At 40.5% G+C, this 25,767-nt stretch overlaps 2 protein-coding genes and 1 long non-coding RNA gene across 6 annotated transcripts in view; 2 read left to right on the top strand and 1 right to left on the bottom strand.

Annotated features, from left to right (window-relative positions):
* The window catches only part of dcaf12 (DDB1 and CUL4 associated factor 12), a 10,215-nt gene extending 1,516 nt beyond the window's left edge, over positions 1 to 8,699 (top strand). Inside the window, exons 2-9 of the mRNA XM_083564164.1 lie at positions 2,735 to 3,025; positions 3,110 to 3,376; positions 3,492 to 3,552; positions 5,510 to 5,703; positions 5,805 to 5,870; positions 6,588 to 6,750; positions 6,832 to 7,010; positions 7,263 to 8,699. Of these exons, the coding sequence (XP_083420290.1) occupies positions 2,735 to 3,025; positions 3,110 to 3,376; positions 3,492 to 3,552; positions 5,510 to 5,703; positions 5,805 to 5,870; positions 6,588 to 6,750; positions 6,832 to 7,010; positions 7,263 to 7,421 (1,380 nt within the window). The 3' untranslated portion in view covers positions 7,422 to 8,699. The remainder of the gene's footprint in view (positions 1 to 2,734; positions 3,026 to 3,109; positions 3,377 to 3,491; positions 3,553 to 5,509; positions 5,704 to 5,804; positions 5,871 to 6,587; positions 6,751 to 6,831; positions 7,011 to 7,262) is intronic.
* The window catches only part of LOC310738804, a 64,856-nt gene that overhangs the window by 28,597 nt on the left and 10,492 nt on the right, over positions 1 to 25,767 (bottom strand). The gene's annotated exons all lie outside the window — the stretch shown is intronic.
* ubap2a (ubiquitin associated protein 2a) lies at positions 9,131 to 25,348 on the top strand. 4 transcript variants are annotated; one of them, XM_083563961.1, is made up of 27 exons: positions 9,131 to 9,286; positions 13,703 to 13,840; positions 14,081 to 14,158; positions 14,295 to 14,405; positions 15,666 to 15,834; positions 16,155 to 16,232; positions 16,309 to 16,372; positions 16,466 to 16,563; positions 16,678 to 16,736; positions 16,837 to 16,907; positions 17,033 to 17,207; positions 17,576 to 17,825; positions 17,930 to 18,213; positions 18,572 to 18,768; positions 19,286 to 19,466; positions 19,594 to 19,633; positions 19,729 to 19,900; positions 19,995 to 20,052; positions 20,652 to 20,844; positions 20,977 to 21,068; positions 21,307 to 21,357; positions 22,902 to 22,983; positions 23,091 to 23,453; positions 23,541 to 23,645; positions 23,730 to 23,797; positions 23,899 to 24,090; positions 24,568 to 25,348. In XM_083563961.1, the coding sequence occupies exons 2-27, from the start codon at positions 13,745 to 13,747 to the stop codon at positions 24,661 to 24,663; spliced, it is 3,423 nt and encodes a 1,140-aa protein (XP_083420087.1). In that variant the 5' UTR covers positions 9,131 to 9,286; positions 13,703 to 13,744; the 3' UTR covers positions 24,664 to 25,348. The 4 variants fall into 4 exon arrangements, with proteins under 4 accessions (XP_083420087.1, XP_083420086.1, XP_083420085.1 ...); XM_083563960.1 differs by having other exon boundaries at positions 9,143 to 9,286; positions 23,064 to 23,453; XM_083563959.1 differs by having other exon boundaries at positions 9,143 to 9,286; positions 19,199 to 19,466.

The raw sequence follows: 25,767 nt of genomic DNA, 5'->3' as shown, positions 1-25,767 counted from the left end.
TGAATTTCAAGTCATGTCCAGTGGATATCAGTGTTTTGACTCAAAGTTTTATATTTTTATATATATATATATAATATATATATATTTGCAGCTGTCAGGAAGTCTAACTTCAAGGCTGTGGACTTTGCTTGCTAAGCTGGTATGAGTGTAAAGATACACTCTGGTGACTATTCAATTCGAGTCATGATACCGTATTTAGGAGTCGATGTAATTCGTCTGAATGTTCCGTTTGAATGAAGAAAGATTTATAAATTTTAGGACTGTAAGCAATAAAAAGATGAACCAGCAACCAATTTTTTAAAAAATTTTTTTAATTTTTTTTTTTTTGCGTTCCCCCAATTTTTACGGTTTGTGCCCAGTGGTTGTGAACCCCTCTATAATCAGATTTTGTATGTTTCATGTTTCAAATGTTTCATTTACCAAAAAAAATAAATGTTAAGCAAATTGTTGACGCAAGGATTTAAAACATCATGAGCTCCAAAGCAGCTAAAATGGCTTTGCCCAGCAGCACTCCAAGAACTGTAGAGATTGTGGGATTAAAAAACTACCAAAGTGCTCTTTTTGAACGATCATTTAAACAAATAATTTTGGTCATACATTTATGTCAAACCACAAGTCTGTAAAACTTTAATCTAAAGTTATTCACGTCTCTAAAAGATAGAAAATCAGTATCTTAACAGGCTACATGACACCACTTTGTTGATTGTATTTTCCTATATGAGAACTCCCTGATGTAGTTTTTGTATGGACTAACATGAATAGTCACACATGTTTCTGAGATGTTTATCTAAATCAGTGTGTGGGTGTCATTGTTTCTGGGCATAAAAATTAGCAGTCCATCACACCGGAGTTATCTGACAGTTTCCACTTACGTCTGTACAAAGATGCAGCCTTTTGTGCAAATATTTAAATCTCCACCCATTTTGCATTCTGTTCTTTTTGAAGAGTGTCCTCAGATCAGGGTTTCTTCTGAATCACTGGCTGTTTGTCACATTGTAAGAAAAGGGAGACTGTAGTCACCTGATAACCTCCTGAGAGCTCATGCTTCTTTAATAAACAGAGTATGGCAGGCAACACACACAGCCAGCATACAGAGAGTCTCCGATTTGTATTTATTTTTGTCACAAACTGTCTGGCGAACCACATACAACTTTTTATTTCAGCTGTAAAGATCAAACGATCTTCATCCCAGACAGCTCGCTCCAACATTTCGGATAATCGCTGTCTGCAGGAGAGCGAAAAAATACCTCAAAGCCAGCCTGCCCGCTTTCAGATGTTTATTGACCGAACATTCCACGTGTCGACACGTCACGAATACTTGTACGGGGATCAGTCATTACGTTTGTGTACAGATGGATTTTCCATGACTGTTTAAAAGCATGTTTCAGGTTCTGCTTGGATACAGATCATTAACGTGGGTATGTGTATTGTGGGTATGGTTTAATTTGATCAGCTGTGCAGTCTTAACCGCTGGCACTTGCGAAATACTCGGCCGAAATTAGCAGAAATGTGCAGGGAGTAGTGGGAAAAACCCACACCAGGACATTTCTGGTACTGGTAATTTTTTTTTAATTATTTATTTATTCATGATTAATTTCTTATTATTTCTTAATCATCACTTTTAAAATTACTTATGAAGTGTTGAATTTCAGACGTAAATCTGTTTTAACTTTGTAGGTTTCAAAGATTTTGCCATTTTTACCAAAATATACTTACTAATAATATGAATATATAATTTTTTTTATTTTTTTTACTCTAATGTTAGATAACTTTTAAATTTTGTACTTGATTTTTTCAAATATGTTATTACTATTTAACAATGAAACTGAGATTTTTCCCAAGCAAAAAAAACGGCACAACTCAGGTGAAGTCATGTTTGGGATGCTGATCCTTTGGCTTAATACTAGATTGGATGTATTTCTGTTAAGTAATTTTATAATCATTATTTGGGCCACGAAAGCTATTTGGGGCGGAGCTTCCTAAAAACGTGGACTTGAATCATCCAAATGTCAAAACCATTTTAAGAGAGAGAAAAAAAGCCTAATGTTTTCTAATGCACTATTACTAGCCTGTGTGTACTATTTACTGTTGTGTTACTTTGCAGATTTAAGCTTATTTCATTTATTCATTTTTAATGTCATTTATTAGTGGTCGACTGATTCATGCATGCCGATAGTTTTTCCGGGTTTCGTTATACAGTGCGAGAGCGGCCTCTAGAGGTGAATCACTGAAGTTTATTTAAAGTTTTATTATTATTTTATTATTATAATTTTTTTTTTATCCAGTATCTATTTTTAAAACTATTGATTGATTTAATTGATTATTGGCAAGTGCGATCCAACCTAGCTATCGGTAAAATCGGTCGACCTATATTGTACATTATTATCTTGATCCTTGTCATGTGAATATTCGGTCGTGAACATACATGACAAGCTAATGTTTTAACTCTGAGTTGGTTTTTTTTGTGTCATTAAGCCTAAGTTTTTATTCTTTGCAAAAAGAAATGATTTAATTTCTGTATAGTAGTTATTTAGCTGCACCGTCTTGCTAAAATTATGTCTAGACCATATGTTTCTTTTACAAGGATATTTGATGTTCCTTTATGTCAAATTACTTTAAAAAAGAAACATCTGTGTATTCTGCGACGATTCAGTATAAACGAGGCTCATTAAAATCTTGAGAAATAATGAGGGAACAGCTGCTGAGCGTGCCCTTTCTCCTTCCCTTTCAACAGCTTGATTGGTGCCAGTCTGTGTATAAGCGTGCCCGTGTATCCTCTTCATCACGTCATGCCCAGCAGTGGTGGCAGGGCCGTCAGTCAATGGTGTCCGCCATTCGCGGGCGGGAATTTCGTCCGCAGAAGCAGCACGAATGGAGGTTCCAGCGCAGCTTGCGTGGCTTTGCAGCAGGCCGCATCCCGGGAATCCTCAAAGAACGCGAGTTCTCCTTGGGCTGCCTCAACAAGGTGTTCGCCTCTCAGTGGCTCAATCAGCGTCAGGTGGTTTGCGGGACCAAGTGCAACACGGTGAGATTTGGAAATTGTTCGAGTTAATAATTTGATCTTTTTCCACCATAATGATTTACAGTATTGTGTTTTTTGTTTCTGCAGCTTTTTGTGGTAGATGTTCTCACGGGCCAGATTACGCGGATCCCGATGCTGAAGGACAGAGAGGGACATGGCGGAGGCTCCATGGGCGTGATGGGCAACCCGGTCTTTCAGAACCAGTTAGCTGGCGGACTGGATGCGCAGCAGGGCTGTGGCATCCACGCGATCGAGCTCAACCCGTCACGCACCCTACTGGCCACCGGAGGAGATAATCCAAACAGCCTGGCTGTCTATCGACTGCCCACACTAGACCCCGTCTGCGTCGGAGACGTGAGTCTGCACTATAACGTACATCATTTGATTTTGCATGTTAGAATTATGCTTTTTTTTTATATTAAGTAGAATGAGAAATATTAATTCTGGTTTTTATTATTATTATTTTCAGGATGGTCACAACGACTGGATTTTTTCCATTGCCTGGATCAGTGACACAATGGCTGTATCAGGTAACAGGCCTGCATCCACCCTGATTAATGGCTGCCTGCTCAGCAGATCTTCCATACTACAAATCTATGTAGCTCTGAAAAAGGAAAAACAGCGGAGCATGGTCTTTTTTTTTTTTTCTTTTTTTTTTTTTTCTTTTTTCTTTTTTTATACAAAAAATGCTGCTTTAGCACTATTTCTGCTGACATGAACTAAACAACTTGCACATCATGAATGCTCATGGTTTATATATGATCATGAGGGTCGGTCAACTTCAACCAAATTCTTTTTTTCCTTGACCTTTAACTGCAATGCAAAAAATCTTTATAATAGGCAGCTTCGCTAAAAAGCCACTAAGCACCATGTATCTCTGAGCAGCCTCCTTTTATTAAGATGCTCAGTGATGGACAGACTGACGGGGTCGATATTTTTCTTTTCTTTTCCTTTTTTTTTTTTTTATTATAGGCTGCTTAGCAAATTGAATATAAAAATAACATGTAATTATTACATGTAAATGTTTGCACAAGCCCGGCTTTCTTCGTACTTGCATCCATAAACTAATCACCCGTGCAACAGATGTTTCTAACAGGGCTCCTTTGCCTTTGGTGACACCCACAAAAAGTACAGAGACAACTGGAAGCTCAAAATGATTAAGGCAGAAGTGGACTTTAATTTGGAAATTTGGACTCGCTTTAATGCCTATAATATTTATGACTGGGTTTAACAAAGAATACCATGTTCTTCATGGTCTTGATCTAGATCCCTGAACTAGTACAAGAACCTTGTATACGTTGCTTTAAAAAGGGTGTCGACGCAATAGTAAATTATAGGCGGTATTTATATTCTCGGTTTGGTACGTACCTCATTTTTTTAAGTCACGGTTCGGTATAAGAAGAAATGACAAACATAAAATTGCTTTTTTTTTTTTTTTTTTCCTGTCGCAAAAACAGCAGCGATTTCGCACACGTGGAAAAACAAAGCCTGAGTTTTACAACACACTACAAATCGTATTTTTGGTACGGATTCACAGTGACCCTGCGCTAACTCTTGTTTTTTATTTTATACCACTGGCTTTGTTTTGTATGTTTTCAAGTGTCTCCATACCCCCCCTGTCCTCTACATCTGCCTCTTTCAAACCAACTACAGTAAAACCTCGTTGGACGAGCATAATTCGTTCTTGAAAGTTGCTCGTAGGTCCATTTGCTCGTACGTTCGAACTAATTTTCCTCATAAGAATGAATGTAAAAACGATTGAATCCGTTCCGAGACCTCATTCGATCGCTTATTGCTTTTTGTAGCCTATTTTAACAAACAAATACACCGCAAATTACCGTAATGTAAACATAATTGAACACTTACCCATGTGGTAGTGGTTGATTGCGAGTGTGAGACGCGCACCACACTCATAACCTTCTTGGTTTCCATGGTAAATCTATTTACTTTTGTTTTCACAGCACCATCACTGATTTTCTTGGGAGACGTTTTTCAGAATTTTTCTAGTGAAATAAAAATCTAACACTGAAAAAAGTTAAGTTTTTGCTGCACTGAACAACGAGAGCGACTGATACGTCATCAACTAAGCGACTGATGTTGCCCTCTGCCGAAAACGGGGAACCGGCAGCCTGGGTTTGCTTGTGCCTTCGAAATTTTCTCGTGAAATAGGGTAAAATTTTGTGAGCAGGGTCACTCGTATCTCCGTTTGCTCGTACTATTAGTTGTCGTACAACAGGGTTTTACTGTACCTGCATGTCTTCCCTCACCACATTCATAAACCTTTCAAGTTTAATAATAATAATAAAAAAACTTTAGCACTGCACTCACGTGCGAGGCGGAGACTAAACAACCTCGCGGTCCGCCGCTTAATGTGTTTGCCAGGCAGCTCAAACCGAAAGCCCTCTACTGAAACTTTTTGGTATGAATATGTGTACCATTAACACTCCTACTCCCTAGTATGATTCATACCAGTCTTTTCTGTGTTAGGTTCTCGGGATGGCTCGATGGGTCTGTGGGAAGTCTCTGAAGAGGTGCTAGATTTGGCAGAGAAACAGCAGGCTGAGGAAGGGGTTCCCAGTTACGCCCACATCTCCCACCGTGCCCTTAAAGATATCCCTAAAGAGTACACTCACCCGTACAACTGCAAAGTACGCGCCCTAGCCTTCAATAACAGCCATAAGGTCAGTCTCCATCGCAACCTCTTAATGTATAAATGATGTATATGACATTTTGAGTATTTTTTCATTTATTTTTCATTTAAATTTGTTTCATTTACCCCCAGGAGCTGGGTGCTGTGTCTCTGGATGGATATTTTCATTTATGGAAGGCTGAGGACAACCTGTGTAAGGTAGAGTATTCTTCCTTGTAGAGGGCTGTAGAGTCTTTGCACAGTACTGTATATTCAAAGTATACAGTAGGTTTACTGGTTGCCGCTATCGTGTGTTGTGTGCTGTCTTGTGTTCTGTCTCTCTGTACTGTTGTCTGTCTGTGCTGCTTTTCGTCTGCACTGTTTGCACTAGGTTGCACTCGATGCACTTAATGTAGCTTTGTGTTGTTTAGTGTAGCACCAGGGTTCTGGGGGAACGTTGTCTCGTTTTTACTGTGTACCACTGTGTATAGTAGAAATGACAATAAAAAGCCTCTTGACCCAAAGCAAATCTCACCAGGAGTGAGAGTTGCCCAACTCGAACAAAACAAACAAATATAGCGCGAGTCCCGCCATCCCGCTGATCCCGCTAGATGTATTGTATTGTTTGGAAATTGTACATAAGTTAGTTTTTTTAAGGCTAATAAATAGGAAACAATAATCCCAAGGTGTTTGTGATGTGTGGTACTTCACTTTAGCATCCATTAAATGATTTATGTCTGTTGATTATGTCGTTTCATTTTTACACAATCTTTATAAACTGTGACAAAAAAAAGCGGGTGGTAGAGGTCAGAAATTCGGCGCAGGAGCGGAATTAAGAAATTTCGGCTTTACTTCCTCGTACAGCTTTGCCCTGTGTGTTTATTCCTGTGAATATGTTCCTCTCGTTCTTATCATGCTCTTCTTCTTGCCGTTCAGGAGCTTTCGACGAAGCTTCCTTACTGCAAGGAGAACGTGTGCCTGGCGTATGGTCTGGACTGGTCCGTGTATGCGGTCGGCTCCCAAGCACACGTGTCCTTCCTCGATCCTCGGCAGTCTTCCCAAAACATAAAGTCTGTGAGCTCCAGAGAACGTGGCAGCGGTACGTCTCAACAATAACGCTTATATCTTCATAGACTTTCCATGCAGTTGCTGAATCCCGTGTGTGTGAATGTGTGAACAGGAATTCGCTCCGTCAGCTTCTACGAGCACATTGTGACGGTAGGGACAGGACAAGGCTCCCTTCTCTTCTACGACATCAGGGCGCAGCGTTTTCTTGACTGCCCACCTAGTGCACCCGGCGGGTTCCGGAAAACCCCTGCAGACGGCATCCTTAAACTCACCACAGGCAGAGGCTGGCTGGTATTTATATACATCATCAACATGCACATACACCATTCAGGCAGCACACTGACATTCTAACATTATGACTGGTGATTGTTTGTCTGTCTGTCTGTCTATCTATTAGCAAATATAATCTAAGATATGAGGAATAAACCCTAATCTGAGTGATGTTTTTCAATCCGATTTCAAAATGTGCACCTGATGCTGATTAGAGAACTCAAATCAGAATCTAATTCGAAACGGTCCCTTTTTCTCTCCTTCGCTTCCCAGAACCATGACGAAACGTGGCGAAGCTATTTCTCAGACATCAGCTCCTTTCCCAATGCCGTCTACACACATTGCTACGACGACTCCGGAACCAAGCTGTTCGTGGCCGGAGGACCCCTCTGCTCGGGGCTGCACGGAAATTACGCCGGACTCTGGAGCTAGCTTTCTCCGCTCTCTCGCTGTCTGTGTTAAACCTCACTCTACATACTGGTCATCATTGCAGCTTCCTGTCCGTCTCTATTCATTTGCTCTTTTCTGTTTTGTGCCGTCTTTCTTGGCTCCTCGTTTTTTATTTTTATTTTTTTCGTGACGAAGCAGAGTTTTGAGCAGAAGCGAGGCCCGAGCTCAGGCCGCATTCGGAGAGTCGTAACAAAGTGTAAAGATATTAAACTATTTATCAGCCTCTTGAGGATCTTGGATGTTCGCTTGGTTTGTACTGTTTTTTGTTTTTTTTTCCGTAGCAGTCCATGTAAAGCGTTTTAAAGATCTTGGCCGAGAAAAAAAAGTTTGTTCTTTCAGTATGGACTATGTGATGAGCCTGTAATCTGCCACGCTGTTGTTTGCAGTGGACTGAAGTACACTGAAGAGCAAACGGAAGAAAAAAAAACAAACTGTCTGGTAGCAGAGTTTAACTTATAGTTTTTCTGCCATAAAATGCCACGATGATCACAGAGGGACTGATGACTGCAAACAGACAAACGCACGAACGTGATGTTTTTTAGCGAAACAGACATTGCCGTCGGTGGATACGTTTGTTTTTTCCTCTGCTAGTGGGTGAAGTATGAATTTATTTTTTTTTTTTTCTGCATTGTGTCTTTTGCTTTGTGATTTTATAGTTAACGCGCACATCACATCGGCAACGCTGTCAATGTTTTCCTTTTTCAGCAACTGTAATTTATTCCCTGCCTTCGTACGTCGCTAGCGCTCCTGCTGCTGAAGTACAATCATTTTTGTTAGCAGTGTCATTTCTGAGCTCCAGTCAGGGGAAGACAATTGAGACAGGGCAGTAGTCGGGAACATCGTTGCCTTTCCTGAGTCTTTCTGTGAAAGACTTTTGCGAGTCGACTTTTTTTTTTTTTAATAAACATGAAACCTTCATGGATCATTGTTAAGAAAAAATCTTGAACAAATAGAACAGATTGTGGTCAAAAAACGTATATTAAATGAATAACCTTCACTTTTAAAATGTATTTTATATATTAAATATGTACACATTTGAAAATCTTATAGAGAGAATACATTTTATGTAAATGTCAGAAAACCTGTGTGTGTATGTGTGGACTAAACGTCATTATTTTGGTGGTGCCCTCTTTTTTTTATACACACTACCTGAGTGTTTTTACAACTCGACGAGTCGGGGGGAAAAAATGTGCACAAGGCAAAAAAAAATGTTTAAAGAGAAGATAATGAATAAAAGTCTATTGATGTATTTTTCTTCCATCTTTGATTTTGGAGTGTGTTTTTATTATTTATGTACACAGCCTCATTTTGTAAGCATTAAAGCAATATATGAGTATTGCTTCAGGAGTATTCATGCCAGCTTCAGTGCATGTTTGCTGAGACTTTATTTACTTATTTATTTATATATTTTATTTTGTTTATTTGCTGTTTTCTGTAGCTTCTTTGGGTGTATTGGGTGAATTTTAAGATTCAAGAAGGAAATAGATCTCAGTTTTTCATGAACAAACACATGATACACATCCAAATGTATCAGTGTTTACTGCTGGAAGTGCATTTATTACCTATAAAGCGGATTATAATATAAACAGAATTAATAATCGGTGTATTTATTTTTTTTACTGAAGTACACTGGGTGGATTTATTTAACTATGAATACACACACTGTGCGTGTTAGACACGTCCTTGACACACATACACGCACACACACAGAGGAGCTTTTTGTGTGTATTGTTTCTTCGCAAACTGTACGCGCGCCCCCGGCGCTGTTGTTCTGCGGCGGCCGCGCGCCCGTCGTGTCACGTGACCGTAGTCTGCTCGCTGCTGGGTTGAGGGAAGCGTGTTAGCAGGTAATATATATGTTTGTGTAATAAAAAATATATAAAACGAATTTTCACATATATATTTTTATATATAAATCCGTGTGTATATGTTGTATGCTGATTGGGAGGATTTATGTATAGTGTGTAAAGGAATTAAAAGAGGGAATGTGTGTGTTTTTGTCTGTATGTGTGTGTGTGTGTGTGTTGCCTGCTCTCTGATAGCGTTAGCATGTTCCCGGGGAAGGTTTAGCATCGTGTCCTGGCTGTTCTGTGCGTGTGTGGCAAGGTTTCACCCCCCCTGACGGGCCCGTAGCGCTGTGGCGAGCGGGGCAAGGACGCCTCTCGGTCGTGAGATTCTTGATCTAGCCTGCTAGCTTCCCGCAACTTCATTAGCTAGTTAGCTAGCTAGTCACAAACCCCGACAATTGAGCTTGAACCGACTAGGAAATTCGACCTAGCTTAGCATTAGCGAGTTAGCAGAGCCGCACACAAAGGACTCCTGAAATACGGCTATCCTTAGCTTCCCTGGCTAGCTTTGTCTTTTAGCATTGTTTACATCTACGAATATACACGTATAACATTAATAAGTTAATACACTAACAGCGTGTCGACTCCGTGAGTCGACTCGGGATTGAGTTGGTTATAATTAGTTAACGTGCTGAGTCGGTTCCTCGACATGTTACAGATTGAATAATAAACTCCAGCCTTTGTCTGGACCAAGACTTGCTTTTGCTTTCCTCTTTTCCTTCTCTTTTCCTTTCCTATGCCTGGTTAATACACAACAATGCGAGTTCTGATTTATATAATTATTACGTATTTTAGGTCATGTTTAAATAAATGTTTATAAAAATGTCTCATAAATCTGATTTTGTTCAGTGAGATACCAAAGCTGCTGCTGCCTCTGGTCTGGCAGAGGAGACTTTTTCCCTTTTACTACTGGCAGAAATCAGACTTTATATTTTATGATGAAAAAAATAGTTTTAATGTGTCTAACAGATCTATACTTAGTGAAAACCTGGAGACCTGAGAGGGTGTTCTATTCTAGCCCCATTAATATAGTAATTCTGTATATACAAAATGTTTTATAAATATACATATGCACACATACAGTGGAACGTCAATACTCTCGACCTTGACACTCGGCTTTTGAAAAAGGAACCATTAAAGGGAGAGAGTCAAAACCTCACGATTTTTTGTTACTGCGAGGGGTCATAGAACGTAACCCCCACGAGTATCGAGGTTGCACTGTGTATATATAGGCGGTAAAAGTCCAAATTTGGGGACACCTCCTCCTTCTGTGTGTTAATACTGAAGATATCCGAACTATGAAATAACATTTACGGTATGATGCAGTAAAGAAAAACGTATTAAATAACCAAGAATATGTTTTATATTTTCAATTCTGGAATCCTTTTTCTATGATGAGAGCTTTGCACACTGTTGCCGTTCTCTCAGTCAGTTTCATTAAGTAGAACTGGAATAGTTTTTCAGCAATCTTTCGGAGAGGTGTTGAGTGCTGGTTGGCTGCTTTTCCTTTAATCTCCGGTTTAACTCATTCCAGCATTTGAATATGTTATGTTATTTGTTGTAGTAATAAAAGGGATGATAAAACGGGGTGTTATTAGACCAAGAAAAAAACTTAATGTAATTATATTTTGGTGGCTGTGCTGTGTAATGTTTAGTAAGATTTGGACTCTTTCAACTCTTCAGGGACAAGCATTTGTGTCTTGTTAACCTCAGTAGAAGGAACAAAGGTTTCTGGCTTTTATAATGCAATTTACTATTGATGGTTAAAAGCACATCGTTCATTAATACATCAAAAATTACTGTAGAGTGAGAGGAATTAAACGTATCAGGATGCACGCAAAATATATGAAAACAATACATATTTGGGTGCTAACAATAACTGGTACTTGATTTATTCCTTCTTTGTTATACAATGGTGAACTCTGATGTGTGTTAAGTGACTTAAAAGGGTTAAACACTTCACAGCGGAGTCACTTCCTGTAAGCCTCCATACAACAGGCCTTTGTTAAGGAGTGTGGATTCTTGGCTACAGAGTAGCTTTTTTATCTGAAATAATAGAACTTTAATTGTAGAAATGCAGAAGGTCATAAATTGATGCGAAAAGTCACCATATTGTTGAGATAAACAGATACTTACCATCATCTTGGATGGCTGAAATTGTGATTTTGGAAAAAAAAAACAACCATGCTGCAAAATACATTATTTATTCATATAGTCTATTTTAAAGTTAGACCAGTCTATAAATACTACATTAAATAAAGGGCTTCCAAATAAACTGAATGTATGTGTAACATAAGCGTCTATAGAGAACTGTTGTGTTGTGTAGAAGCATCCATTGTGTGATACAAGCAGCATGATTATTCACACATTCCCTGCATATATTATGTACAGCTGAAATTCACAACATTCACTAAACAGCATGCCAGATCAAATTTCCAAGTCAAGTTGCAAAATGTTTAGCAATTTAACGCACACCGTCAAGATCCGTCTTTCTCAAACCGTTCCACTGTCGTCTTCCTCGATGTTTTGAGCTGCAATAAGTATTTACTGATCTATTTAATATGAGTGGTTCTTAACCTTTAAACACTGAATATGAGAGGAAACAGCTGGTGTTTTATTCAGTAACAGTCTGAATTGTAGTAGATTTGAGACACTGCACGTTAGATGGACGATAAGGTGCAGTGGTTCAGGAACGTGAAGAAAAGACTTAACCTGAATTCATCTGAATCATGTCAATATTTTAAAAGATTTGAATGTCTCAGATATTTCTGATATGAATTTGTAAAATAGTGAAACAAAAAACCAAGATTTTTACACAACCTCGATTCCGGCGATTCCAAATCAGGTCACAGACCCCAGTTTGAGCATTACACGTAATCACAGGGCTTTTTTTTTTAAAAACACTTTCAGGCCCTGTGTGACAGACACATCTCTTCATTAGTGTCATAGCTTTCTGATCCTTTTCCTAAAGCTGCTAAACCTTCAGAATTCCAGGTACGTGTATATTGTAGTCGTATCAGAAACATGAATCACACGAACCCTGTTAGTGCTGACTCCAGAGTCTTCCTGTCAGTATTCCCAGCTTTCTTTTGGCAAAAAGATATAATTTATACAACACATAGAGAGAAAGTTTTGACACTGTTTTGTTCTCTATTCCAATGCTGTTGGTCAGAAAAGTTTGATTTGTACAGAAGGCCTATCATAGGTTTCTGGAAAAGCATGTGATGTGATTCAGGGAACTTACACAGGATTCGTTGTGCAACAATGATTAATACAAACTGTAACATTGCTGTGTTGTAAGAGGAATAAAGGGGATAATAAGGGGCTAGTAATAAGATAGTAATGGCATCAGACCCGAGAAGTTGTTGATTATTATTGCTATAATAGCACACCAGGATTTTTTTTTTCCTCCTTACATATTTAGATACAGTTTTTTACATTTCGAGCACATCCGCAATACAGCGCAACATTCCAGATATATAATTTTTTTATTCTAGATACGTATTTTACCTGTTTAGATGAATAAATCCCATGCAAGTTTCTGTTAAAAAGATCGGCATTACGACTTCCAGTGCCCTTGGCTGAGTTTTGGGTGAACAAGTTTTGTGTTTTCTCTGCACAAGGGGAGTGGGATGAAATTCCTAGCCATGGTAATCACAAATACATTACAAATGTCATGGATAGAGATTAAATGTAAAAAAAATAAAAAATAAAAAGACATCATTTAAGTATTACTGTAACTGTACTTCCAGATGTGCTCATGCGCTCAGGGAGTAGGTGTGTAGCATGTTATTGGAGTGTGCATGCTGTTAGGGATACACTAATGTAGGACTGTAATTCTATTACAAAAAAATAATAATCAAATTGGAGCATTATGTTTCCAACGGACCGTTATTGCTGACGCGCCACTTGCTAAACTATGCAGGGCACTAGACAGGTAACGTAGAAGACGCTGCAGGATGAAACATGGAGGAACCGGGGAGAAAACGTCGAGGGGGCGAGGAGAAGATTCGGGCCAAAGAAAACGCAGAAAGCTTCCAAAGCTTGCAATCATTTCAAACCATAACTCTATATTATATAACGTAAAGGAAACATGGTACACTGCGTTTCGAATTTTATCATTATATTCCACAGTGGTCACGTAAATAGATACGAGTGAGAATAACTGAGTTTCATCAAACTAATAGTTTCCCATAATCGGCTCTATGCTGCCACTGCAGAGGGACATTTCGATTTTAACTGTATTTGCGTTTTGATGTAATATGGCTATTAAATGCAGTAAAAATGATAGTAAAGATTTAATAAAGAATAGAAGAATAATAGAAGAATAAATACTTTTTAATCCGATTTTTCGATGATACATTTCCCTTTATCATTGTGAGTACGAGCGCTTAATTCTGTGCTTTTGCTTTTCAGATTTTTCTATTTTGTACATACATTCTTTTGTATATACTGTATATGATGACCTCGCTGGGCGGCGACCGGGCCCAGGGCACTCGGGAGAAGGTGCTGCCCACATCCACACAGACCACACAGCCACAGAAACAGCTTCAGGTATATACCAAGCACACGTGTTGGTCCATAAACAATGGTCCATGTGTAATATTTCTGTGTTATTGTGTGGACCAGTTTTTTTTTTTTTTATCATATTTAAATGCAGGCATTTGCTTTGGGAAAGAATTAGATTCATGTCACCTCAAATTGTTAGGCTTATGATCAGTCTTGTTTTCTGACGTGTTCATTTATTGTTGTACTTATCTATGTTGTGTTTTTCTTTTTTCTTCCTTTTTTCAGGCTACAGCCGAACAAATCCGACTTGCCCAGATGATTTACGATAAGAATGATGCCGATTTTGAAGATAAAGTCAACCAGGTGTGAGACAAAACCTTTATTTGTCAAATCCACATACCAGAAAGCTGTGGACGGATTTGTATACGTGTTTTAAAAAAAAAAATTATTGTATACTGTAGACCATTTGTAAAATGCCTGTGTGTGTGTGTGATTGTAGCTCATGGAGGTGACTGGTAAGAACCAGGATGAGTGCATGGTTGCTCTTCATGACTGTAATGAGGATGTCAACAGAGCCATCAACTTCCTGTTGGAGGGGACCTCTGACACAGTAAACACGCGCACACACACAAGTTTTATGGAACACTGTGTGGCCAAAAGTATGTGGACACCGAGCATCACACTCTTCTATGCTTCTGCATCGAACTGTTGCCACAAACTTGGAAGCATACAGTTGTATACAATGCCTTATCAGTTTAGCATTTCCTTTCAAGGGGTCCAAACCCGCATTTGGGTCTGGCCGCATTAATGCACTTGAGAACTACATAATCCTGATTTTCAGATCTACAAAATGTAATGGACAGCCTTTTGGGTATAGGGGGTTATTATAACAATAAATATGGGACTATATATGGAACAGGATGTTAAAAACACATACGAGTGCTATGGCCAGGTTTTTACCTACTTTTGGCCATATTATGCCCACTATTAGTAATTAAAAATACCCAGAACCCCCCCAGTCTAAGTCATATCAAATTGCCTTTACAAATAGTTCTCATTGTATTAATGTTTCTGATGCTTAACATTATACAGTAACAGACCCAGTGATATATGAGAGGCCAATGCTTATAAACTGTTTGATATCCAGGAAATCTTAAGAATAGAAAGTAAGACATTTCTGTGAGATGATCTATGTGTATTCCTGGGTCATAACATGCCTGCACCACCTCAAAACATGAACCGTTTAATGCCTTTTACAATCACATGCTTCACACTTCTTGGTAGCGACTCACTCCAAACCGGGTTGTAGTCAAAGTTTTAGATGTGTACAAAATGCAGGATTTGCACTTTCACAAAACCAGCAATTTGAGACTATCTGTTCAAGGGGCTTTTAGTCTGCATCCAAGTGAACTATAGCGCAGTCTGATTGCAGTGAGAAAGCTGTTTACCTCGACATGATGGCGGAAAGTCACCCAAACACGGCATGTATTTTTGTTGCACTGATTATTCGTAGATGTGAAGTTCAGAATTTTGTTTCGAGCTTCAAAGTGAAAGTTTTCTGGAAATTCAGACCAAAGAACAAAGATGGAACTGTTGAATGAATAATTTGTCATTTTTGCCTGTCTATTATGTTTCTTTAAATAAGGACTAATAAGACAAAACTATTTATGCTCTGATTTGGCTGTGAAATGACTCCATTATTTGCATGTCTATCAAAATACTCTTGCTGCTTTAATCACTTACAAATGTTCTGTACTTTACATTGTATAATCAAATAGATCTTTATTCAGAATGAGGTTGACGGATCATATGCGACACTTTGACGTCTGTATGCGATAAACCGATTTTATTTGTCTCTGAACTTCTCTAGACCTCTTGGGAGACGGTGGGCAAGAAGAAAAGCCTGGGAAAGGACGCCATTTCCTCAGAGAGCAAGGAGAACAAGGAGAATCGGGAGAAAAAAGGCGAGAAAGAGAGCAACAGGGCTCGTGGAGGAGCAAACCGGAGAGGAAAGGGCGGGGCCAGTCGTAATCGGCCGGGTAGGAGAAGTTCTAAGACATTTGATAAAGCTTTAGATAATGCCTGAATAGGTGTTTTGTTAATTTATTCGAATAAGTATTTCCCAAAGACATGCAGATATTTTTTTTTTTTTTTTTGTTGAGGACACAAATACAATAAACTCGTAAAAAATAATAAAATAAAATAGTTTTTGGAAAATCGAAATCTGAAAGCACATCCCTATTAATGGCTGTTGAACAAAATTCCTTGCTTTCATTCTTTTTGATTTTGCATATGTAAATTTTCACTTGAGGACTGGATTGTTTTATGTCGCTCTACATGTATTAACTGCGGCTGTCAGCGAGGGTTGAGGAGAACGGAGTAGAACCTGCACCTGTGGAGAAAGGATCTGACCGTGGCCGCAGAGGGAAAGGACGAGGTACACAAATGCAGACTGGGACACACTTACTTTGCAATATCTTTGGTAGTTTGTTAAATTGTGTGTGTTTTTTCAGTGTCTGGAGGCAGAGGGAGAGGGCGAGCCTCAGGTGCCAGCAGGTTCACAGCACAGGGAATGGGGTCAGTATAATAATATGCACACAATTTCACAGCTTTACAGCGGATTGGCTTCTTTTTACTCTTCTCTTTTCGTCACAATCGTATAATCTGCAGGACCTTTAACCCAGCGGACTACACTATGGACAGTGGCACGAACAACTCGCACGCTGACGTCTGGGAATCGGGGACCAATGATGCCACAGATGGTACAGGTAAGAAAGCACTTCAACACACCACACACTTTTACTTTAGTGGCCAGATCTAGCTAAGAGTTGGCAGAGTGTTTTCTTAATTTCACATCTGGTTTCTTAATCTTGGCTTTACAGTGGCGTGGCGCAACACTCTGGAAGACTGGGCAGCTGAAGACTGGACTGAGGATGTGAGCGTAGGTCAAGCTCTTTTTCACATGGCTATACTTTTTGTATATAGAAAAGATTTTAAGACTTTAACAACTAGTGGCTTATGATTATTATTTGTGCTTTCAGCTCTCAGAGACCAAAGTGTTCACCTCTTCATGTGCACCTCCAGCTGAAAACCATATCACACCTGGCCAAAGGTGACACAGTTCCTCATGTTATAACCAGTCAAAGCTTTTTTTTCATTATTATTTTATGTTGTAATGTAATTGCTCCTGTTACGATGGTGGTGGCTGAACAGTTGCTTGTGTGTCGCCTTGGGCAGTCTGGACCTGGCATCTCTGCTGCAGAAGCCTGCTGGCAGGGAGGAGTTGGAGAACCTGAAGTCGCCCTCGTCTCAAGGGCTTGGACACAGCCTGGTCTTCACCAACTCCCACCACCAGCCCACACGCAACGGAGGCACCACCACTGGCACTACCAGCTACGCACATGCCACACTGGTGAGGCACTGGAAACAAAAACAAAAAAGACAAGTACTTAAGTAATAAAAATAACCGTAATAAGTGTATGCCTATGTGTAGAATTGAATTGAAATTGAAAGTTGTGATTTTATTGTCTGCAGTTGTGCTATTCAGTGCAAATTCAGTTCTATCACACAGTCATGGTCTTTGGATTTTAGACAAATTTGAAACACTGGAACAATTTTAGACAGGGCTCTTTTTTCTTTTCTTGTTACTGAACCTAATTACAAACATTGGCCATGCTAATCATGCATAGAGCTCAGGTATGGTAGATGAAATACTGTATCTTGTATAATTTTTTTTTTTTATAGATTTGTAATTTGTTCGACTAATTTTTGTGCCTGTAGTCCTCAGTTCTGGGTTCTGGATTTGGGGAACTGGGTGGCCCTAAGCTGGGACAGACCGCTGGACAACAAATACTGGAGCAACTGAAGGGACCAGGTCTTGGGCAGCTTACCTCTCAGCCTCCTAGCTTGGGGGACAACTGTGCCCCTGGAGGAGGCCTGGGGGGTACAGGGATGTCTGTTCCCTCTTCATCCTGGGATATCAAACCCCCTGTAACACAGAACTCTGCTTCACTGCCCTCCCAATTCAGTCGTAAGTTTCATCGTTTTTTTTTTTCATATTTATGCCTCCATTTATGTTCAGCTTTCAACCATTAACTAGGATATACTTCAGTCTATGTGCTTTCTGTCTTCAAGGGGAGTTTAAGATGCAACCAGAGCCTTCATTGGTGCTAAGTCAGCTGAGCCAGCGGCAGCAGAGCTCTCTGAGCAACACGGGGTCTCTACCACTGGCAAGGCAGCCCAGTCCTCCAGCACAGAATGGCCCGTCAGCCAACCAGGCTACAATGGAGGCCTTTTCTAAAGCACCAGAGCCTTCTCAGACTCACGTGGCCAATCCGCAGGTTGCAGACTTGCAGGTCAGCAGCACGCAGCATCGGCAGATTAAGACACAGAAACGAAGGATAGCTCCCACTTCCAAGGTGAGTGTATTTTGTTGTGCCATTATAATAATCGATGGTATTTTGTATGGTTCAAATAAACAAGTGCTGTTTAACGTGTTCTGTGCCCTCTCTCTCTCTCTCTCTCTCTCTCTCTCTCTCTCTCTCTCTCTCTCTCTCTCTCTCTCTCTCTCTCTCTCTCCCCTTCTCTCTCTCTCTCTCTCTCTCTTTCCTTCTCTCTCTCTCTTTCCTTCTCTCTCTCTCTCTCTCTCTCTCTCTTTCTCTCTCTCTCTCTCTCTCTCTCTCTCTCTGGAGAATTTCTAGGTTTAGAAAAGAAATGCATTGTTGTTGCTGTGGCAATTATACGGTTTGCAACAATAATCATCATTTGTGTACATAGATTCCATCCACTGCGGTGGAAATGCCCGGCTCAGCAGACGTGTCTGGGCTCAATGTGCAATTTGGCGCTTTGGACTTCGGCTCGGAGACGGCTTTGCCAGACTTCAGCCAAACGGAGAACTGCAACAGTGAAGCTACACGAGAAGCCCCCTTACCTGTTCCTCAGACTCAAAGCAGCCTCTATTCCAAACCTATCAAGTGAGTTGAGAGAAGTCATATATATTAGGAAAGCATGTTTCATTCCACTGATATAGTGGTTCTCAAGCTTCTTGAGCTTGGGATTCTTGGGATTAGGCTTTTTATGATACTTATAATTAAATAGCTTTTAACTAGTTTTATTGAAACACTGTGTGTGTGTGTGTGTGTGTGTGTGTGTGTGTGTGTGTGTGTGTGTGTGTGTGTGTGTGTGTGTGTGTGTGTGTGTGTGTGTGTGTGTGTGTGTGTGTGTGTGTGTGTGTGTGTGTGTGTGTGTGTGTGTAAAATTCATGAGCCCTGGAAGTACACAGAACACAACCGCAGACTTTTAAACCCTACAAAATAGCCCAAACTCAAAGCCGCATAAATTGTGTATAACTACTGAATGGTCATGTGTATATACATTGACAGAATTGTGTGTTTCTTGCTGCAGTGAATCTCTGGCCAGTCCTGTCTCATTGCTGCTGCCTCTGGCCTCTTCTGACAGTATCTACCCACCTCCCTCTGTGCCTCTGCCCAGTCTTGCTCCGTCTCTTACTACTCCCAGTGCTGCCTCGGTGCCCACCTCTACCTCCTCGTCCTCCTCGTCCTCTTCATCTTCATCGGTGGCGTCGTCAGCTGGGAACAGCTTTGACTGCGGAGTGGCTCCTCATTCACGACTGAATTTCTCCCAGAACAAGGAGTCCTCTGGACCTGTGACAGTAAGCGAGAGTGTCTGCTTTCCGTTAGTAGATATGGTCACCAGATATGTGTGTTTCGTCATAACTGATATCATTTTTGGCTTTTAGAAACAAGCTGACGCTGTGTTTTTGCTTTATCTTTGAACAGAATGGTTTTAATGGTGTTAGGACCTCTGTTGCTCTAGACTGTAAGTGGATTTGATCTGTCTTTCGCTTTGGATGAGATTTTTCCTGTATAACCAGCACAACACAAACATTCCTACTTCTCTTCTGTCTTCTATAGCTAAATCAAGTTCTTCCACTCCAAAGCCAGAGTCTCCGTCTTTAGGCAGTAGCACCGGTGTTGCACCTTCTGCCCCATTGTCTCTGTTGCCCTCAACAGTTGCGCCCCACAGCTCAACTCTATCCAGCCTGGCACCTGAGCTGCCCTCTGCAACCCTCCCATCTCTCAGCAGGTGAACTTGTTTATCTCACGTACTTCTGAGATGCCGTTTTAAAATGGAAGCACGGCAGTGACACATTGCTTCTCTTTGTCCCCACCACCGTTAGGGATGTGAGCAGTGGTCATTCCTCAGTATCAGCTCTCGGCACCAGCTCTTCTTTAACGGTGAATGTTTTGACAGTTAGACACACACGATACGATTGCTATACTGACTACATGATGGAACAACATTCGCAGTCTAGGAAACCACATGTGGACTCACTTTCATGCTTCAATTCTTATCAAAATCATAACTGATTTAAGAGTAATGTACAATTTTTCAACTGGCTGATATGCTGTGGGTTCTTACTTTTTCTTTTCTGCTATATGAAAGAGGTCGACCAATTAATCGGTTTTACCTATTATATACCTACTAAACCGATATTTTTTCCGGATTCCGATCCACTTTCATTACGCGAGCAGCCTTTAGAGGCAAATCATTGACGCCACATGCTTTGTATTATATTTATTATTTATAATTTATTATGTAATTATATTTACTAATTAATATGTTCATATCTATTGTCTTCAGCACTTATTCAGGCTGTTTTTTTTTTTCTTTTAAATTTTGGAATGAAGTTCAGTTCTATTTTACTTGGAGTGGACACTTTTTTTTTTTTTTAATCCAGTATACGTTTTAAAATCGGTCGACCTCTAATATGAAATCTGTTGCTCAGCTATGATAATGACATCCCTGTGCATCTTGTCTATATTCATACCTGCAGTACACTAATGTGGACAGTGTGAATTCCTTGGCTGCGTCATCCGCCGCGTTCTCCACATCAATCTCGGCTCTTTCCAGTAACAGCGTGAGCAGTGCAGGAAGCAGCAGCCTGCACTCAGCCGCTCTTGGGCTCAGTGGGAATGGAACCAACGCACCAGCCATTAGGGCCGCACCTCTGCTTTCTTCTTCTACTGGTTGGACTTCACATGCATTAGTAGAGCTTTAATTGGAAGATCAAGACCACTGATAAATGCTAGCTGAATACGTTATCATGCTGATAGTTTTTCCATTTATCTTTGCTAATGTGCTTTTGTGTTGCATTACAGGAAAAGCCCCCCCAAACCTGTCTCAGGGGGTTGCTCCGCTGCTACCCAACCAGTATATCATGGGGCCTGGAGGCCTGCTACCCGCATACCCGGTAACCTTTTATAGGCTTTTAATATCAAATAAGATCAGCTATCTGTTTTTCTGTACACTGTGTAATGTCTGGCTGTGTGTGTGTGTGTGTGTGTGTGTGTGTGTGTGTGTGTGTGTGTGTGCGTGTGTGTGTGTGTGTGTTATTCTATTTTTGGAGTTGTGTAGCAGTGAGTGTAATGTAAAGTGACTTAAGTGTGTGTGAAGGAATGTTGTAATGGACCGAAATTTGTGTCCTGCAGCAAATCTATGGCTATGAAGACCTCCATATGCTACAGTCCAGGCTACCAATGGTGAGCCTGTCCTTCTTTTATTCAGCATTTTAGTGAGAGTAAAATCTGACTATTGAACAATTTATGATCAATAATAAGTCAAGAAGCTTTTATTGTAATCCAACCATAAAAAGCTAACGAAGTACACAGAGAAATCAGACATTTCTCCAGAACCCTGGTGCTAAAACAGCACCAAGCTACATAACAGAACACGGAGCTACATAACAGAACACGGAGCTAAGGACTAAAGCAATTGTATAGATGGTGCATCATGACTTGGCTTAGCAAATCCTCAAGATTGCCTCAGGATTTGAGCAAAGCTTAGTGAAGACCTTTGATCGATCAAACAGTTGCACAAAATGTCCTGATTAATATCAGTGACTGGAGTTCATTTTGGTAAAAAAAAAAACATCTCCAGTGTCTTGATTAGTGCACAGATTTATTGTAGTGCACTACACGGGATACAAATTGTAGAAAAGACTCTCAGCCCCAAGGTTTGCATTCCTTTATTTAGCTCAACTCGATTAACAATGACTTAATGTCTCCATTGTCTTAAGGCAGCTTTATACAGATGACTGTCGTATAAAATAAAACCCTGATTATCTCTTCATCATGGCACCTGTTAGTCGGTGGGATATATTAGGCATCAAGAGAACATTTTGTCTTTAAAGTTTGATGTGTTTGAAGCAGGAAAAATGGGCAATCGTAAGGATTTGAGAGTTTGAAAAATTGTGCCGTCTAGACGACTGGGTCAGAGCACCTCCTTAGCTGCAGCTCTTGTGGGATGTTCCCGGTCTGCAGTGGTCAGTATCTATCAAAAGTGCTCCAAGAACGGAACAGTGGTGAACCGGCAACAGGGTCGTGGGCGGCCGAGGCTCATTGATGCACGTGAGGAGCGAAGGCTGGAGACGTTCATGCTGTTAATACTTAACAGAACAGTTTTGGCAGCAAAAGGGGAATCAACACAATATTAGGCAGGAGGTCATAATGTTCTGCCTGGTCAGTGTATGTTTGTGCCTATAATTCTATTCTTAATGAGTGAGCCAGTGGTGACAGGGGCAAGGAAAATCTCCTCAAAATGGTATGAGTAAAGAAACCTGGATAGAATCCAGATTAATTCTCATCCTCATCCTTATTTAGCCGTGTTTGAGAATGCAACATGCAAGGTTGCTGAGCTGGCTGTTCAGATTAGAAATAACTATTATTCTTTCTTGTGTTGTGTATAGTCAATAGTCTAGTTTAAACTCCGAGTCTAAGGGATTTATGTTTTAATTACTTTTAACACCACTGAATCACTGAATGAATACTGTGTATAAAAACAAAAATATAATTCCAGCTTCTAGTTATTATTATTATTAAGAAGCTGGAATGTAGAAGTTGCTTTCTCCATAAATGAGGCATCTGGTGTGAACTCAAGGTTGGAAACAAACATTGAATCATTAGCCCTTTTAGATCCAAAATTATTCCTGGTCCTATGTGTCACATCAAAATGATGTTTATTTCAGCTTGCGTGATTTTGTGCACGTTTTAATACTCGGACAATAATCATGCTCCACACCTTGCAGGATTACTATGGAATCACATTCCCAGGACCCACTGCAACCTTGTCCAGTAGAGATGGGAGCCTAGCCAATAATCCTTACTCAGGTAGCCTGGTGTCCTTTATCATTGTGCCATTTGTGCTATGTATAAATAATTTTACTTACATGATACTTTGGCATTTGAAGCTCAACATCTCGCTCGCTCCCTTAAAGGTGAAGTGACGAAGTTCGGCAGGGGCGACTCCACCTCACCGGCACCCCCTACTACCCTGTCAGCAGCTCACGTTCCCCAGGCAGCTCAGCCCCCACAGGCGCAGAGCCAAGGCCAGAACCAGCCTCAGCCACAGGCCCACCACAGCACCCAGCAGGCCTTTCTCAACCCAGCTCTGCCCCCTGGTTACAGCTACACAGGCTTACCCTACTATCCAGGGGTGCCCGGCATGCCCAGCGCCTTCCAGTATGGTCCCACCATGTTCGTACCTCCTGCTTCTGCTAAGCAGCACGGCATGGGCCTGAGCAACCCCTCCACACCATTCCAGCAGCCCAGTGGTTACAGCCAGCACACCTTTAGCTCAGGTGAGTCCTGTGCACACTGGGAATCACAAATATTTATATATATTGAATAGATTGAATTGAATGTAGTTTTTAAACCTTCATGATCAGGGTATGATGACCTGACACAAGGCCCAGCCGGAGCAGAGTACAGTAAAGGCTACAGCAACAGCTCTCAGACACAAGCCAAATCTGCTGCTTCTGGCCCAGGAAAAGGTGCCAAAACATTCATATTTTTCAAAACCTTCAAATTTTATCTCGCACGAGAACATATCGATATTCACTATTGCATCTCCACAGGTGTCTCAGTGACGTCCAGTAACTCTGGTGTTCCTGATATCAGCGGAACTGTTTACAACAAGACTCAGGTAGCAGCCGGACCTGTTTTAATGCACGTCACGTGTTCGTGTTGACGTCTTTGATGAGTTTGTAGGCCGAGTTTACCAAGTTTTTTTTTCTTTGCTTGCAGTCCTTTGATAAACAGGGTTTTCATGCTGGCACACCACCTCCGTTCAACCTGCCCTCGGCTCTAGGGGGCACCGGACCCCTGAACCCTGGCGGAGCCCCTGGTTACGCACCAGCTCCATTCCTGCATATCCTGCCTGCTCACCAGCAGCCTCACTCTCAGCTGCTGCACCACCACCTTACCCAGGATGGACAGGTCAGGACAAGACACATGCAGCAGAAACAGTTTTAACTCGGTTTAGTTACCCATATAGGATAATTATCGACATTGAGCGTGCACATGGACCCACGTAGAAGCACTGATTTAGGTAGAGATGAAGACCTAATCTCAAAATCTTCTTCTTCCGGCTGCTCCCATTAGGGGGCGCCACAGCGGCTCATCCGTCTCCATACTGTCCTCTACATCTGCCTGTTTCAAACCAACTACCTGCATGTCTTCCCTCACCACATCCAAAAACCTCCTTCCTCTTGATGCGATTTTATATATATTTTTTCAGTAACAGATATGATTTTAAATGTAATTCTGGTAAATAAAATACTTGAGTAAAAGTAACATTTTTAAAAACTACTTTGAAGTAAAGTGGTACACAAAAAAACTAGTCAATTACAGTAGAGTAAATGTCGTTTGTTAATTGTGTTTAGATGCCAAATAATTGGTGTGTGTGTGTGATAGGGTGGGCCGAATCAGAGGAACCAGAGCAGCAGCATGCAGCAGAAGACCCAGGTCAACAAATCCAGCTACGGCAGCTCTCCCTACTGGGGCAATTAAACAGCGTGAGAGCCCTTCGGCCGTCTCACGCACACCAAGTTACTGGCCCATTCTGACCCGAGCAGAGGAAGCCCCTCTGCACTGCGGCAAGCTAAAAACACACATTTGTGTGCACACACCCTACCCACACACACTACCATCTCCCATCCCATAGTTCTCATCCACCCCTTTTCAAAATTTTGGCTGTTGTATGTAAAATATATTTATGTATGTATTTATACAGTATATATGTATCGGTAGAATACGAAACGTGGTTTACGGCATTTTTATTTTGCTCTGAAGGACCGTTTTTCTGTTAATTTCAAAAGAGGATTATGATATAAGGATGAGAACTAAGTACTAAACGGAAGGTGCATATCACTTGAACACGACCCAACTTCATGACAATGTGGGAGATTATTCTTTATATTTTCTTTTGTATACATACATGAACTTAACGATGGTGTACATTGCTAAGCATCGTTCGATGGTGAAGCCTTTTTTTAAAACTTTTTGTATTGTACCCATGCGCCTCATCGACCTGTGATTTTTTGTTACTCGAAGGGGATTTTTAGTTCAGTGCTCCACTTTATTTTTAAGTCCCCTTCAGTTGTGAACCCCTCCTTTATCGTTATTTGGCTTAAACATGGTTTTAAATCATTGATTTTACCCTTGTCGTCAAAATAAAATATCCGACCAGGTCATATTTTTCCGTCTCTTGTGCGTTACTTAGTCACTATTTTAAAGGATTTTATTTAAACATCTTTGATATGGTGAAACTTACAGTACAAATAAATGGAAATGCTTACTCCTTCTCCACCAAGTCCTTGTATGGCTGAACAGCAAGCTATCAAAGAAACTTTCACTTTGCTGTGACCTTAGGTGGTCTGACCTTTTTCAGAAACCAGGCAGTTGGATCTTCTGATGGAAGAATGGTAAACAAAAAATCTTGTCCCATGATTATTAGCTGAAGGTTCATCATGCTTTAGAAGACCCGATTATGAATGTATTCATTTTTTATTAAACTTATCTGCATTGGCACATTCACGTCTGAGAGAGAGAGAGAAAAAGCTGATTTTTACCAGTAAGGGGAAAAAAAAAAAAAAAAAAAAACTCAGCATAAAA

Source organism: Silurus aristotelis (genome assembly GCF_946808225.1).
Source record: "Silurus aristotelis genome assembly, chromosome: 16".
Classification (NCBI taxonomy): domain Eukaryota; kingdom Metazoa; phylum Chordata; class Actinopteri; order Siluriformes; family Siluridae; genus Silurus; species Silurus aristotelis.
The sequence above is the reverse complement of the archived record's forward strand: the minus strand, read 5'-3'. Positions and strand labels throughout refer to the sequence as shown.